This window comes from Amphiura filiformis, chromosome 2, assembly GCF_039555335.1.
Source record: "Amphiura filiformis chromosome 2, Afil_fr2py, whole genome shotgun sequence".
Classification (NCBI taxonomy): domain Eukaryota; kingdom Metazoa; phylum Echinodermata; class Ophiuroidea; order Amphilepidida; family Amphiuridae; genus Amphiura; species Amphiura filiformis.
Genome location: NC_092629.1, coordinates 11,524,257 through 11,542,548, shown reverse-complemented (window position 1 = coordinate 11,542,548; position 18,292 = coordinate 11,524,257). Strand labels below are relative to the sequence as shown.

At 35.0% G+C, this 18,292-nt stretch overlaps 1 protein-coding gene across 1 annotated transcript in view; it reads left to right on the top strand.

The window, feature by feature from the left end:
- Nucleotides 1–5,245: 5,245 nt before the first annotated feature.
- Nucleotides 5,246–18,292, top strand: part of LOC140138197 (uncharacterized) — a 28,990-nt gene continuing 15,943 nt past the window's right edge. The window contains exons 1-2 of the mRNA XM_072160118.1: nucleotides 5,246–5,692; nucleotides 16,635–16,809. Of these exons, the coding sequence (XP_072016219.1) occupies nucleotides 5,599–5,692; nucleotides 16,635–16,809 (269 nt within the window). The 5' untranslated portion in view covers nucleotides 5,246–5,598. The remainder of the gene's footprint in view (nucleotides 5,693–16,634; nucleotides 16,810–18,292) is intronic.

Below are 18,292 nucleotides of genomic sequence, written 5' to 3'. Positions count from 1 at the left end.
GATATGTTTTGCTGTGTAGAACAATTTCTAAAAACCAAAGTGTTATCTTCAGTCGATTCAGCCTTGTCCTAATGAAAGCTACAGTTTGTGGTACCATAATATTCTAATGTAACTAAAAGTATTACAATCCAAAGAAAAAATATTGGAACTATAGATGATTATTATAACCGCTTTACTTACCCGATGATCTTCACTGAAATTTTTAACGAGCGTGTAGAATAATTCAAATATCACAGATACCGTATAGGCCTACTTTTGTAGGTCCTATGGTTCTTGAGTTATGTTGTAAAGAGGGCTGAAACAACAACACTTTTGTAAAACGTACATAACTCATTAACAACAATAAGTCAAGCACGTTTTCAAAGTATATGTTTTATAGAAGGAACTTTCGAAAACATCAAAGTGTTATATTTCAATAATATTGATTTAAATAATGAAAATCGATCTTTTTTGGGCTGCTTCGCCCAACAACACGTCGTATACCCTAAGGGTATAGAGCCCGGGGTAGAGACAATAGAAGAACAAAGTCTAGTTTATATAGTTTTGTATCTCATATCAATACTATCACAACTTAAAGCCGTTCTTTTATTTTAGAAAATAAATTAAAAATCACTCTGCGCTTTTTATACTGACCAGACTATCGTATAAATGGGTTATTCCAGAAAATTTGTGCCCACCTCATTTAGAGGAGCAAGTTTTCAATAAACAGTTAAAAAAGAAATTTCTGGATTTCGAAGTTTGCTTTCTGAAAACGACTGAAATTCCAATTGCCAATGTTGCTGGAAAAAGATTGGAAATGCAATTAAATTAATTAAAATCACGGCATTGTCAAAATGAGCCCTTAAATTTAAGATTTGAATTTTTTTTAGATACACCCAAATGATAAGTAGGCCTATACACTATATGTATATCACATCATTAGCTATCATTATTGAAGTGAAATGGCCTTCAACGAAAATAATTCATACCTCTATTTTTGTCTTTATGTTTAATGATTTTTTTAATGATTATCATTTTGACTGTCTACCGAAGATAGCAAATTAGCAATCATTTTATTTCCTTCGTGTTCCCAATAATCTCTGCTATATAAGTGCCGTTTTAAATTTTCCAGTTTCTTCATTAAATAACATTTTCTAATATCCTCGCATTTAGGGCCTTCAAAGAAAACAATTCTTACCTCTATTTTTTCTTTATGTTTAATGATTTTTTCATAATTATCATTTTGACTGTCTACCGAAGATAGCAATCACGGCTGGTTTATATTAGACAAAAAGTAATTTTTTGCGGACTGAATCATCATTATTTTTTGTTTTGTTTTGCTTTTTTGATTTGTTTCTTATTTTCTTTCCTTCATGTTCCCAATAATCTCTGCTATATGAGTGCCGTTTTAAATTTTCGCCAGCTTCTTCATTTTAACATTATTTTCTTTATAGCTTTGCATTCGGTCGAATGCCGACTTTTTTTCCAGGCGCGCGGCAAATTACAGCCGTTCAACTTACCGGCCTGGGATTTTGCGTACTGAATCCTCACATTTTGCGTACTGAATCATCATCATCTATTATAGAACGAGTGTTAGGCAATGCTTTTTTTCTTTTGAACATTATTATTTTGCATGTTCTTTGCTTTGCTTGCTATCTTCTGTAGATAGCATTTAGGGCCTTCAAAGAAAATAATTAATACCTCTATGTTTTTCTTTCTACCGAAGATAACAATCACGGCGGGTTTATATGAGACAAAAAGTAATTTTTTGCGTACTGAATCATCATTGCCTTTTTTTTTTTTTTTGTTTTTTTGCTTTTTTGATTTGTTTCTAATGTTTTAAATTTTCGCCAGCTTCTTCATTTTAACAGTGGCGTGCGCAGCACATTGAAAGTGGGGGCCAGGTTGTTCAGCTCCCCCGCCTGTCTGATCATGCTGAATAATTCATTATGCTGATTATAAACGAGCGGAATGACTGATTTCCCCCGCATTTCCCCCCGAATGACCAACAAAAGTGGGGGTGCCCCCTGCCCCCTAAGCTTTGCGCACGCCACTGCATTTTAACATTTTCCTTACCTTTACATTCAGCCTAATTTTGCCGACTTTTTTCCAGGCGCGCGGCAAATTATAGCCGTTTTACCGGCCCCGGGATTTTGCGTACTGAAACCTCACAAAAAAAACTCTTTTTTTTTTAACACTATTATTTTGTATGTTTTTTGCTTTGCTTGCTATCTCCTGTAGCACACGAGAGGATGTAGGTATATTATCATATAAACATGATGAAGACGCAAAAATAGCATGATAGACTGAGAGATACATGTAGAACAATAGAGTGACAGACACCGGGGACTGACTGACATCACGACAGACAGTCCGGACACACTGAGACATATTGAAACACATGTCAAAATTACTATAATACAAATAAATAATATAAATTATAATATAATAGTAATATCAATTCGAATTATACGCAATATATTGGTTGTAACAAAAGCTTCATTGCATTGCTAGGGGTTACGCTCCAAACATCGATTCATTTCATTTGCATAAGTACAACCTTGCTGGCTGAGTTCTCCGCGAAGTGTTTACTGTGGTTTTCTATTTATAAGAATAAAGGACATCATACCCCTACCTCCTACACAACATTATATTCACGCTTTGCCAAAATATCTCAATACATGTGCAACGATGTATGGTATTGATTGTTGAAGAGGCAGTGAGGAGGAGGCGGACAGGTACATGACATAGCGGAGGTAAAATCGGTGTTGCCAAGCTTGCATTAAAGCGCTTACTTGGGCTGCAATTATATCCCTTTGCTGCAGCCCAATGAAGATGGCTCAGTGCAAAAGTACCAACATATTCCAAATGAACTTTAATTTTTTTCTTTTATCTTATATTAACAATAACATGATGATGATGCTCACGGGGGTCGCGACTTGTAGGTTTTGTGGATGGCCAATTTCGAAAACTATTAAAATTGTTATTGTTTTTATTTTATTACTAGCGGGATACCCGCGCGAAGCGCGGGTCCCCGCTAGATGAGTAAACGGGAGCGTTCACTATAACAGGAAGAATTACAGAACAGGTAGAATCATTGAAAAGGTACATTTTATTTATCTAAATCTGTCTCTTCTTACATTTTCTTTATTAGTTTCTTCTGCTTAGCTTGTGATTTCCCGTTTCCATATTATTTATTTATTTAACCCCGTTCCCATTATTTTCTAAATCTGTTCTTTCTTATACATTTCCCTTTTAGCTTTTTTTTTTTTATTTCCCGTTTTCATGTTTTTTATTTAATTCTGTTCTTATTATTTTAGCTTATTTTTTTCTTACATTTCCTGATTAGTTCCCTTCCTTCTTTGTTTCGTTCCCATTTCATTTAGTTACTTTAACCCGTTGGCCTATTACTCGTACCTTTTTTGTCCTCATTTTAATCTCATTTTTCTTTATAGTACCGCTTCATGTTGTTTAAAAACGATACATCTTTTTCTCGTATTTTTATTACGTCCTCTTATAGCGTGTCTGCGGACGTGTTTACCCGTTATCATAATCCCTGGACCCGTCCATGTACCTTTTTATCCTTTATTTTTCCTTCTTTTATCAAGTCCGTCCACTGGTCTCTGGCTCGCAAGTCCCGTGGATCTGCATCGCCGTTTACGCGCGCATTGGCGTAGTGCGCATTACGCACGCAGCGTCGACGCGCTGCCTGCCAGCTGCAGTGACGCGTATGCTGATAACCGATTTTCATAACAAAAACACCGTTTTTACCCATATTTTCACTGTTTTTGCAGCCAGTTCTTGACCGTTTTCAACCAAATTTTCGCATAACCGTTTCGGTATATTCCTCGATCTCCCGTATGAATTTGGCGACATTTAGATCGAAACTGACGGAGCCTTTATACACGATACATACATAGATAGATAGATAGATAGATAGATAGATACATACAACATTCCCCTATTTATAGTAAGATTCATAATAACAGTCCTCGAAGTAAAATTTATAAATCTACTGATATCTAAAAAGTGTATGTAGCTGGGAGGAAAAGTCGACGATCATTTGAAAGTTTTGACCTGCTTGTACCTATTTTCCCCGCAAAGACCTAAATTTTTAGGGGGCTTAGGCCTATCTTTAATACGAAATGATCGTTTCCTCCCGGTCCCAGCTACATATAGGCCTATACGTTAAGTAATCGTAGGCGGTAGATTTATAAATTTTACTTCAAGGACTATTTAAAAATATCAATTTTCAATAATTTGCCATAAAATTCGTATTATATCACGAATGATCAAAATTATTTGTCATCAGAAGGATATTTTTCGTATTCAGAATGCAATTCGATATGTCTACTGTGCTCTCAGGTACCACAAAAAATACTGTGCAGAGATGATGTGACCAATCCTTAAATATATCAAATTTCAAAATTATGGTATAAATTTGCCCAGTTTTGGAAAATGTTTAGACCTGAGATTTAAGATTTAAGTTTCAGATTTTGGGGATATTGTGAAAAAATACACAATCTCTGAGGCTTCACTGCGAATTTATTCCCTAATTTTATTATTTTGTTTGAAAAGAATAGATGATTTATCATTTTTTTAAAAACATTAAATATGTTGCTTAGATTTTAAAAGTTAAAAATTTGAGAGCTGTGTTTTTGTTTAATGCAAAACGTTCATTTGAAACCGTTCATTTATACAGAATGAACGGTTCATTTGAAACCGTTCATTTTACTTCAAGGACTGTTAAATATCAATTTTCAATAATTTGCCATAAAATTCGTATATTATATCACGAATGATCAAAATTATTTGTCATCAGAAGGATATTTTTCGTATTCAGAATGCAATTCGATATGTCTACTGTGCTCTCAGGTACCACAAAAAATACTGTGCAGAGGTGATGTGACCAATCCTTAAATATATCAAATTTCAAAATTATGGTATAAATTTGCCCAGTTTTGGAAAATGTTTAGACCTGAGATTTAAGATTTAAGTTTCAGATTTTGGGGATATTGTGAAAAAATACCCAATCTCTGAGGCTTCACTGCGAATTATATTCCCTAATTTTATTATTTTGTTTGAAAAGAAAAGATGATTTATCATTTTTTTTAAAAACATTAAATATGTTGCTTAGATTTTAAAAGTTAAAAATTTAAGAGCTGTGTTTTTGTTTAATGCAAAACGTTCATATGAAAGCGTTCATTTATACAGATACGTTTTAGGCGCGTTTTGATCGTTAAACCTCTCAGTTTTGGGAGCATAATTTGGCAATACTGTGGTGTTATAGAGAGGACGATCAAGACAGTGCCACGGCTACTGCTTAATTCTCATCCATCTCGTCTTATCGTATCAACACTTATTATGTTCATGTCTTAACTCGTGTATTCATAACATATTTATATATACACACCAAATTCTACTTGGGCAGAATTTTGTAAATAACAACCTGTTTTCCAAAAATAGGTATCATCATTGAAGCTTCATCATTGCGTAATTGGAATTTATAAAAACCGAAGACAGGGATGCTTTAGTATACCGCTTCACACGGATTATTTGACTAAACCCTCTAATGATTGATATGTGAGAGGCCGTACTGAGTGAGGACTGCTATATTGAATGTATAGAACTGCACGTTATAATATCATTTTCATCATGAAACATCTAAATTCTATTTTCCTGCCATTGGCCATCTTCATAGCAACAGTAATTGGTAAGTCATGTGTATAGGATATATATTGCTTTTGCTTATAAGTGCTAGCAACAAAATCGAATTGACTTATTTACATAGTAAAATAACACGCTATACAAGTATTACCCACTGCCTGATAGCTATTAGGGATAGTACATTAATGTTTATAGACTAATCGTGCTAAATAGTTTTGTTAAAGGTCCATTTAAGTCATTCCAGTATACATTGTACAAAAGTTAAAATTGTTTATAAATATTGTATATTACAATTGTCATTAGATATTTTCATAGATATTTTTACAATGAAAAATGAAGAAACAGCTTTATTGACAAAGTTGAAACAAAATGAAGAAACAGCTTTATTGACAAAGTTGAAACCCCATTCAAATATATATTATAATTAGACCTATATTACAATTTCATGTACATGTAAATGTCACATTTTGTCTTAGATATGACATGTTGATTTTTGAAAAGTGACATGCTAAAATTGCAAATCAATAGTTTAAAAAATGATGCCAATAAATCCCAAATATTAAACATAAAATTATACTCATAAAATGAGCATACCAATAGTGTTATTAATAATTTATGTTATTAAGCAAGTTAAAAGAATCAAAATAACTAAAACACAAATCTAAAAACGACGAAAATCAGTTCCATCTGACCAGCAGATATGAACCCAAAGGATGGACCAAGAGGATAGTATCTGTGTCACACTATAGTTAAGTATTTAAGTAAAAACAAGATCAAATGTGTCACATCCAGTGGAGGAATAACACAAAATATATTTAACTTTGTATAAATATCTTTTATAAATAAATATCTTTTATAAATATCTTTTGGATCACATTATACCTTTGTTCTTACTACTAAACTCAAATATCACGTTGGTGGTATTGAAATTTACATTGGTGTGCTTCATAAACGCAGCAAGATACTATATACATTGTAGTCAACAATCAACACAAAATCTCAATTCATATTCAGCGATTTACTCATTTGGAAAATCATAAACAGCAACCATAAACAATTACATACAACCACAATGGGCTATTCCAGAAAATAGATGCACACCCCTATAGAGGAGTTCGGATATCCGGACTTTTTGTCCAGTCGTGACTGTTGGAATCCAGACTTTTAAAGTGCTCAAAGGCAAATAAATCCGGCAGAAAAATAGTTCAAAATCAGAAATCCGCAATTTGAGAGATTTCCGTGATTTGTCCTTCATTTGATTGGATTTCCAAGCTTTTTCTAGTAACATTGGCTACTGGAAATCCAGTCATTTTCAGAAAGCAGACTTAGAAATCCGGACATTTCTTCGATTGAAAAGTTACTCCTCTATAGGGGGTGTGTACCTATTTTCTGGAATAGCCCAATCCCAGCAAACACAAACCCTTTTACAGAAAACGTTTTATTGTCGGGTTATAAGGGTATTAAACGTTGTAATAACGTTCTGGAAACATGTTTGAAACTGCAAAACATTCTACATAATGTTATTTAAGAGTTTAAGAAATGTTTGCCAAAATATTTTTCAAGAACATTTTACAACATATTTGAAATGTTATTGAACCTGTTGAAGTGGGTTTTTTTTTCGTATAGATCATTAAAAAAATTAAAATTAAAAAATGTTTTCATGACCTATATATTATATACCGGTATAGCCCGACATTTGAATGTTATGAAAACGTTTTTAATAAACCCTAACGTGTTTTTTTACATGTTTATAAACATTTTATGCACATTTTTGTGATTGCTGATGGGAGGCTGTCCAGCGATCAGCTGCCGATTGCGATTTTAAACTTTGACAAAAATTGACCACTTAAGGGATCTAGAATGAGCGTTTATGGCGTTTCGATAGTATTTTTTGTGGGACATGAGAGCACCTAAGACGTATCGAATTGCATTCTGAATACGAAGCATGTCTTTCTGATATCAAATAATTTTCATTTTTGAAATTCACGATATAATACAAATTTTATGACAAATTATTAAAATTTGATATTTTTCAAATTTTTGATATATAACAGTCCTCGAAATAAATTTTATAAATCTAATGATATATTCTTAAAGTGTATGTAGCTGGGAGGAAAAGCCGACGACCAATTGAAAATTTTGACCTTTTATATTGAAGATATGGATTTTCCCCCAAAAAGACCTATTTGTTTTTGGTGTTTTGGGAAAAAAATCCATATCTTCAATACGAAAGGTCAAAATTTTCAATTGATCGTCGGCTTTTCATCCCACCTACATACACTTTAAGTATACATCATCAGATTTATAAAGTTTACTTCAAGTACTGTTAAATATCAAAAATATCAATTTTTAATGATTTCCCATAAAATGTGTATTACATTGCGAATTTCAAAATATCAAAATTATTTGATATCAGAAGGACATTCTTCGTATTCAGAATGCAATTCGATATGTCTGATGTGCTCTAATGTTCCACAATAAATACTGTCCAAACGTTCATACCCCAGCCCTTAAATATCGTGGCAATTAATCTAATATCATGATAATTCGTCTGACGATTAGTCCATTTGTAAGCTGTTGATGCTATAAAGCATGATGCGTATATAGAGGCACTTGCATCATTTAAAGAGAAATTACTATTAATTGTATTTTCAGTATAAACCTCGCATACATTTACATTGCGCTCGAAATGGATATAATTTGAATTAAGGGGGCACTACACCCCTGTGGTAAATTTGTGACTATTTTTGCATTTTTCTCAAAAAAGGAATCCAGTTACTACACTGAAATTTCAGTGACTCAAGACAAAGCAGTTCAGTATATACAGTGTGGGCCAAAAACAACTTTACCCAATTTAAAAGGTTCATATCTCAAAATTAAAAAGTCTGCTGCTAATGTTTTTTACATATTCGTAAAGAACATCTTCTTTAGAGTATTTGGTGAAAAAACTAACCAAAAATGTATTAAATTAAAAACGTGACACTAGTTTTAAATCAAAGAGTCAAAATTAACTTTGTCCACGCGAAGGCCTACTAGCTGTCGCGTCGCAATGGTTAGTTCAATAAAAAATGAGAACCACTCAGTATACGCACAAATTTGTTCAGCAATTTTATATAACACAATCAAATAAATCAAACATGAACAATTTAAATGTCAAGCTATGATATTTCGTCATGATATGCAGCGTTCACGCTGCAAAGATAAACACAATTCTCTTCAAATATGCGCAAAGCAATTGTAACCTCAGACCTGATTTGTTTGTCATTACGAAATGTTATCTACAAGAAAGTTTGAAGTTATTGAAGTTATTGCGTTCGTGGTATGTTCGGCAAATTGTTGCGTCGACAACTGACTCTGGGGTTAGCTGTAAGTTCCCCCGGGTAAGTTCCTTTTGAACCGCTGCAATATTTGCAGCTGAACGACCAGTTCTTGGACGTCCGCTCCGTGCTTTGCATCTATTCATCACACTTCCGAGGTTGTGAAAGTTGTTCGTATGTAGAGTTATGGTAGGTTTCGGTGGGATCTTAGGTTCGGGAAACAAATCCGAAATTGATGCTGCACTACCAAAAAGCTTTCTGTTCTTAATTAAGTATACCTCTGCCATAAAAGTCATCTCTTGAGTTGTGAATTGCCTTATCTTGACACCTTGCAAACCTATTTAGAAATAAGCCACACAGTCACAAAATGCACGAAGGCCTATTTAAAATTCAAAAATTGCGCCAGATAAAACCTTTGTAATTGTGTTATTTTTATGCTAATTTTTGGTCAATGACAGGGGTGAAGTTCGAGTACATGACAAGTAAATGGGGGTTAAAATCGATTGTATTTCTTTCATGCATGTCAAACAATCATCACTTTTCAAAGACCAGCCAAACATGTTTACCAATTACATATGCCTAACACATATGTATGCCATACTCTTAGCAATCGGACACATACCATTGCATTACGTGTGGACAAAGTGATTTTTGGCCCTCGGGCTTTAAACTAGCACCATTTTGTTACTTTACCTTCTTTTGCTTTCATTTCTTCATCACATACTTTTAGAAATATATACATTTAGAATATGTAACAATATTAAGAATAGCTCTTCTACAATTCGAGCAACCACCCTCTGAAATCGGGTAAAGTTGTTTTTGGCCCACACTGTATGATAGGCAGACTTGTAACGAGTCATGACTCGAGACTCGACTTTTCAAAAATGAAATGACTCGACTCGGATTTTCAAATTTTCCCCATAGAGATTGTACAGTGACTCGAGTCATTTGACTCGACTCGACTCGAGATATTGCAAGAAATGACTCGACTCGACCATGAAATGATGTGACTCGTTACAACTCTGATGATAGGAAATGAGGTACATCCCAGCGGTACCTTATTTCTTATCATAAATAACAAACCGCTTGTCTTGGGTCACTGAAATTCCCGTGTAGTAATTGGATTCCTTGCCCCTATATAATATACATAACTTTTGTTACCAGTGTGTTATTAGTTTTTGAGAAAAATGCACAAATAGACACACATTTATCGAGGGGTGTAGTACCCCCTTAACGACATACCGTAGAAACCCGTCTATAAGGAATAGAAGCGACTGTGATGATAGCATATTTCACGCTAGCGCCCTCCACAATATTATATCATTATGGAATTTGAGCAAATCATTTACCGACACAAGCAGGTATACAATGTATTATTTTATCTTTATTTCGCATCTCACGAGCATAGCTCACTTGGCAAGGCATAAGACTTTGGTTCTTTAGATCGGAAGATGGTGAGTTCGAGCCTCATCACGGTCACACAAACCTTTATAAACAAAATATTGTTCAAACTTTTCATTTATATTTTCTTGCATTTTCTAAAGACTCCTTTCGTGATCATTTTTTTTTCATATTTAGTTTAATTTATTCTATTGTTTTTCTTTTATTGTTTCTTTTCTTTGTCTTTTTTTCTTGTTTAATTTTATTTTTTCTTTATTTTTCTTTGATTCATATAATATTGGCAGGATAAGGAGAGGAGGGAACTAAACAGTACGACAGCAACTTAGCTCACTTCCGGTAATTTTTACCGGCGTGACCTTTCAGGTGGCAAATACACTTTTTCAGAAAACATCAAAAAATGGAATACACGAGTGGTTTTCTCCTTCATTTCCATATTGAGCCCATAGATAAGATATGAAACATGAGTATAAGGCAAACAGTAACGTGTAAAAGTCCAATTATTGTGGAGAAAATGAATGTTTATTGTGCGCGAAGTAGCCTAAAAAATGAGAAAATATGCATGTCACGATCACCAAAATGGTTATATCTGCAACTATGCGCCAACGCCGGTCGTATGCTTTTCTGTAATGATAGATATTAGCTAACTTGAGCTTGTATTAAATTTTCAGCGAAAATGATTGGTGGAACAATCGAGTCGTAGGTTGGAAAGTTGCTTTCAAAATGGCTTCCCCTCGCAATCGTGCGTGACCATAAGTGACCAGTGTCAGCAGCAAAATTAACAGCCGGCCTTGTCCATATAATCGATTAATAATTGTCAGGATCGTCCAGTTGACTACAGTGATATTTATTTATTCATACAAAATACTGCCCTGTCATACAAAATATCGAAGTCAATATAAAACGTAATTTCAAGCCATTTGACTGAACTTACAAACAGTTTATAAACGATTATTGTTGAACGAGACACTGAATTAGAAATAACATTGCAAAAGGTACGAGAATAAGTTAGCAGGTTGTGATGGTCTAGTGGCTAAGTCGGTGCCTGAAGTGCGTGAGGTTGGAAGTTCGAACCCTACCATAGCGGGTTTTCTTTTTTGTTGAAAATATTTATGATATTAGTAAACAACTTTCAGGAAGGGTTTCTCCCGGGGGGTTTCTGATCATTTGAAGCAGAAATAATGAGGTAAAATGAAAGAAATCATTTTTTTTTATCTTGACCGCTTGTGGTGTTCTATTGAAGATAATTAAAGTTACTCTAGACAACGAAACGCTGATCCCAATTATGTGTATGTCTGGGTATGGTGTAAGAACGGTGTAAAAATATTAAAAATATTATTCCAAAATATCAGGTTTGAAATTCGTAAATTATGGCTGACGCTATCTTATTTTTTAATATGTAAAACATTGCAAACGTGTTGCATAGAAATATTTTTAATTGATCAAAATACTGACGGGCCTACACCATAGGCCTAACTGAACAAGTGAGAAAAAAAATCGAAATGCTGTAGGATTCGAACCTTCAACCTCTCGCACTTCAAACCACGGCGTCAACCACTAGACCATCACAACCTGCTTGGACATACTCGTATCTTTTGCAATCTTATTTCTCATTCAGGGACTCGATCAACAATAATACTTTTAAAACTGCTTTTAAGTTCAGTCAAATGAGGTGATATTACTTTTATATTGGCTTCAATATTTTTTTTGTTATTTCAGTATTTTACTTGAATAAAGAAATATCACAGGAGTCAACTGGACGATTCTGACGATTATTATTCGATATAATGACAAGGCCGGCTGCTATTTTGCTAGTGACACTTGTCACTAACGGGACACGCACGATTGAGACACGAACCGTTTTGAGAGTAACTTTCCAACCTATACGACTCGATTGTTCCACCAATCATTTTCGCTGAAAATTGAATACAAGCTCAAGTTAGTTAATATCTATCATTACAGAAAAGCATAAGACCGGCGTTTGCTCATAGTTGTAGATATAACCATTTTGGTGATCGTGACATGCAATTTTTCTCATTTTCCCGGCCACTTTGGACATGTTCAAGCTTCTTTATTTTCAAAATTATTCAACTTTTACTCGTTTTTGTTCTTTGCACAAATGTTTGGTATCTTATCCGTGATCATGGTGCACAATTTAAGCAAAAAACGACCCTTGTCTCCCATTTCTGGAGCTATTTCGCTAAAACATGTTTGCCGGCCAAATTTTCAACATTTAGTTACGTAACCCGTGTTCACCAACCCGTAAAAATTTTCTATCGAACAAAAGTGGTCACGAAGTTGCCGTCGTACTGTAAAGACCCATTTTGTCATTGTCATAGATGTGGTAACATAGCCTGCTAGTGGTTCGGCAGAAAACCGTGTGACACATAATATACATTTGGCTACATTTTATTATACGATAAATACGAATTTATTAAACATGGTAACAAATATTCTCTAGCAGATCGGTTATACGATGGAACTGGTAGGCATAGGCCTATTATAAATTCGGGATATTAAATATCTTCCTGACGAGACAGATCTGCGCATGTGGTCAAAGACGATTCCTTACTAGCCACAGACCGTCCGCTGGAATTAGTTGAATCGCTATGGCTGTTGGTCGGACCTCTCATCTCTCCACATCGATTGTGACCTATCCCCGACATTGCCCTTATGAACTCACATCCTCCTGTTTTATTCAATACGCTGGCGAAGTTACGTAATAATCGGATTAACTACCATAGCAATAGGTGAAAACAATTTTGAATATACCGCGTTATACACTGATACGTTCAGGCGGCACCTCTTCATTGAACCATATCATGCTGCACCTGTAAGATCTTTGAAAAGACCAGTATTGTATTCAATCTATGATTGCAGACATACACAGTACAGGTGATGAGTGTAACCTGCTTGTAGCGCAGCGCGATATGTTCAAAATTGTTTTCACCTATTGCTATGGTAATTAATCCGATTAATTACGCAACTTCACCAGCGTATAATGGCCGAATAAATTCTGACCATCACTTGGCTTGTTGGATTCGTCTATACTACAATTCGCTGTCGAAGTGACGTAATAATCGCAATAACTACCATCAAGCAGATTGCACTAATCACCCGCGTATGTCACCAAACATAGATTGAATACCACTCTTTTCATAAATACTAATCTTACATGGCGAGTGATTAGCATTTCTTTGACAACTATGGTTTAATGCATAGGTGCCACGTGAACGATGAAGTGCAGGGCTATATATTCGAAATTGTATTCATCAATTGCTATGGTAGTTAATCCGATTAATTACGTCACATCGACAGCGAATAGCCTATAGTATGGGTTCAAGTGGAACAAAAAATAGTGTATGTCCATTGCTAGCTATGGTAATTAATCATGTTAGTGTTTACATCACTACTTCGGTGAAGACAAGAGAAGTGTGCGTTCTCTACCAACGCCTGTGATATAACAGGTGCAAGCGAAACAAAATTGAATGACCAGAATAGTTTCCTTTGTCAGATGAATTGATTGAAGTTTTGAAGACACTCTATTCTTGATGGGACAATAGATTCAAATATGGAATAATTATTATTCCTCATCTATTTTTTTTATTGAAAAAACTGCAATTGTGGCAACAGAACAATATTTATTTTGATTTCATTTCAAGTAGAAACAAAATCGTGCTTAAGCCAAAAACGCACCCTACCTCAAGAATTGGGATGGCACAAAGGTGCAACATAGGTTTTTATTGCAAAGACGAGGACAGACAAGTAGTTACAACACATCTGTCTAACCGTGGGTTTCGCTATTATTTAGAATAAATGCTTTTACTAGTTTCTATAAAACCACAAAATTACTAAAAAAAACTATAAAAAAACTATTAAAAAAAAACGCACCTAAAATTAAAAGTAGAAAGGTAGATTTGAAGAAAGATAAAAGAACATGTCAAAAAGTTAAAATTAAACGAGAATGAAAAAACGGAACCGGTGCCCGGACCATGCTCTCTTCAGCATGTCTTCAGTTCCAAAGTCTGACGCTCTATCAATTGAGCTATACGATCCTGATATACGAAACAGTCGTTATTATGTCAATACAATTGATTGGTGTTACAACATACTTAGATGGAATGCATAGCCACCCAGTGCCAGTATATATTTGCTCAAACTCCAAATACAACAAGCAACCAATTTTATTGAGGGCGTTTCTTAGGTATATCCTTGTAGACGGGGTTTTACGGTATATAGTGAATTTATTATGATTAGTGACTTTTATTTTTAACTTCAATGCGGACTGTCTCCTATATAAAAAAATACAATCAACATGATTAATACAATGTTCGTGATCCTGCTCGAGTATATTAATTTGGCGCTTGTTAATTAAAGAGTACAGATAATTAATAATTCACAATATCAACATTACACAAGGATTCAGGTGCATGCACATTTTGTACTGATTGCTACCAAAGGTCAGCCTCATCTTCATTCAATATTAATGAATTTAATTAATTAATTTCTGTTTTCCCTACACATACACACACCCCGACACCCCTATAAATACAATGACTGTGCACATCCAAGACAAGCATAATCTCATAAAGTCAAAAAAAATAAAACGTGAACTAACAAGGATCTTCATGATAGTCGCCGCAAATACTGGAAAGATAACACTAATGTCGCAATTGTTAAAGCCATATACGTTGTGTAGTGTACGATCTTGTAATATGAAACTGTTTTTTTCCACTAACATGTAATACAAATTTCATTTTGCGTATCTTTATTTATATATTTACATATTTATCAATTTGTGTGTTTACACAAATATCTCAAAGGCCACAAATACAATACATGCTCCTAGGCAGTCTTGTCGGCACCAATCTTCGCAAAAGTAAAACATACATTGAGGCAATATAATGTACATCACGGATACTCAGAACCCCGGGCTCAGAACATAGAAATCCGCAACAAAGTAATATACTTTTGATTTGAGTCCGGATTTGAAACCGTTTACATATGGCGCAAATTGTACGCAAATATTAAACGTAAAAGCGCGAGTGTTCCAATATTTGAAACTGTAAAATTTTGAATGTCATAAATTAAAATTAACCCCTGCAGCAAAATGTAATGACTATATTTAGTACCGCATCGATGCGAAATAATCCGGATCGGTTTCCCCGTGTAGACTATCCCAATTAAGCTTCTCGCCGGGAATGTCAAGAATGATAAGGTGTATATTTTAAAATTCGAGAAAAACAAAACAAAACATAATGAAACAAGAGCAAATATTTTTTAAAGACAAAATGTCCTGTCCAAGTATTGAAAACAACTGAATTCAGTACTGCGATTGGCTTTGAATTTGATGTAGTGTGTGTCTTTAGTAGAAAATTCTTGCTATTGCATGTGGGAATCAGTCACTACAATATGCAGAGCAGTACTCAAATAGATATACATGTGATACACTGCTGGAGGATTTAAGAATCGACCAAAAATCTGGCTGGTATGATGTGGTATCTAATAGAATCCCACAATAACACACCATTGCTCTGGGCTAGGCTGTCATGGCTGTATTGGCTGGCCTCAGCATCATGTTCATCGTGTACATTTACATTATTTTGGAGAATCATTTTATTTGATGTAAATGCTTTAATTTGCGGAACACTTCAATGACATGTCTTGTAACATTTACAGAAAACAAATAATTGCCGAAACAATTCGAAATTCTATTTTTCTCTATTTTTCTCTATCTCTGTACTATTTGGGTAATAATTTCATTGAAACCGGGGAAACAGTTTGATGAAGGATGCTATATTGTAAGGTCTATTTGTCGAGTTCAGAGCAACCCAAGTTTCTTGAATATATATTTGAATTTTAATGAATCTTGTCATTGTGCCGAGATGCGATATACATTTTGTATATGCTTTGACCTATATTTTTAGCAAGCATGAAGGAAGAAACATGTTGGGTTTTTTTTAAAGTGAACAGCACAAGCTCGTACATTTAGTATAGCCTAAATTAGGACATACGTGCCTCCAATTTGGATTTGTCTTCCATACAAAGTATTGATCGTAATACTCATTATATTATCTTATTTTCAACTCCTTTGGGATACACCAATCCACATAATTATAAGAATATCGCCCTTCTATACATTAACGAGAGAACGCAACATTCTTTATTTGGTCTGATTAGATCAGATCGTTTCATGGGAAAAGTTCCGGGGAAAAGTTGGATGATAAAATCTGAACCTCCTCCTTGAATCTTTTTTAACTTCACTTCTTCCAGGTCTCAGCAGTGCAGATGTTGGACATGGTAGAGATAAGCGATCAGTGTTGAGACTAGGAGAGATGATTAGCTGTACAACGAAGCAGAGTATAATGGAAGTCTTATCGACATACAATGGATACGGATGCTGGTGTGGGCTTGGTGGAAAAGGAACACCTAAAGATGCTCTTGATGGGTAAGTTGATATCACGCTACGTTACAGAGACCCTTAAGAAACTAGACATTTTTTACATGTTCTAACGCCATTTTTGTAAGTGTTGAAGCGTCTCTGCCGTCTCACATGCATGCCTGATAGTGCTTCTAATTGCCTCTGATAGCTAAGATCAATGTCTGCATTCAGTGCACATCACTTCCTTTTTATGATGGAATGGTGTGCAAAAGCTTACATTATGAAAACCAGATTGATCCTAGCATCCTGTTTTTATGACATTTTTCAGTAGGCCTATATAAAAACGAAAAAAGCTTATTCTCAAAATTTCAGTTGATTCCAATTTTGTATTTAACAAGTTATACGTGATTATGTGTATAACCAGTGATTACACTGTTGTAATTGCGTGCAATTTCGTGCAGAACGTACTTCAAAATTTCGTATAATTTCGTGCAGAACGTACAAATATTACAATATTGTTGCTCAACGGATTAATCTACAAGACATTTTTTTGTACATAAACATTAATTTTATGTAGAGGTTTTCAGTGGAATAAAAAAAATGTCAACTTTTTTGAGAAAAGTGGGGATAAGGCTGTGGATCACTAATAGGTCTGTCACACTACGACGGACTGGATTAACGTACATCACCGAATACAAAAATATTTTATTCGGTGGAAAAATCACCAGTCCGGCAGAAGATTCGGTGGGATTTTGGGTCCGATTCCCGTTCGTCTCTCTATGCGTTGTGGCCGCTAATAATCCTGCAGGCGTCTTATATCCAATCGTTCAACGTCCGACAAATGACCGGATTTGGGGGTCCGATTCCCGTTCGTTTCTCTATGCGTTGTGGCCGCTAATAATCCTGCAGGCGGCCCCGGCAGGCGTCTTATATTCGATCGTTCAACGTCCGACAAATGACCGGATTTGGGGGTCAACGTCCGACAAATGTACGGATTTTGGGATCCGATTCCCGTTCGTCTCTCTATGCGTTGTGGCCGCTAATAATCCTGCAGGCGTTTTATATTCAATCGTTCAACGTCCGACAAATAACCGGCGAATCCGTGGCATGTGGCACCAACAGGGACGTCCACACTATCAGAAAAGTGGGGGAGGAGAGGGTGTTTGAGAGGGTTTTTGACCCCTTAGAGGCAGTGACGTAGCAAGCACTTTTTCAGAGGGTGAACAAAGTGGGGAAAGACAACTTTTAAGGGGAAAACTTTGACGAAAATGGTCAAATATTGGCTAATAAGTACAAAAGGGCTACAAATCTGATATATCAGGGCAACCAGAGTCCGGGGGCAATAGAGGTGAGAAACCTTTGGACAATGAAGGCCCAATTGAAGCCATTTGTCATTTTTAGATCAATTTTAGCACTATTATTGGGTACTATTTTAGTTTGAAACAGCCGCAAATTGGTGAAACGAAAGCCTAATTAAAGCCATTGAAAAGTTTTCACAATTATTGTATAATATAAACAATTGTTTTAAAAATAACACGTGGATGTCCAT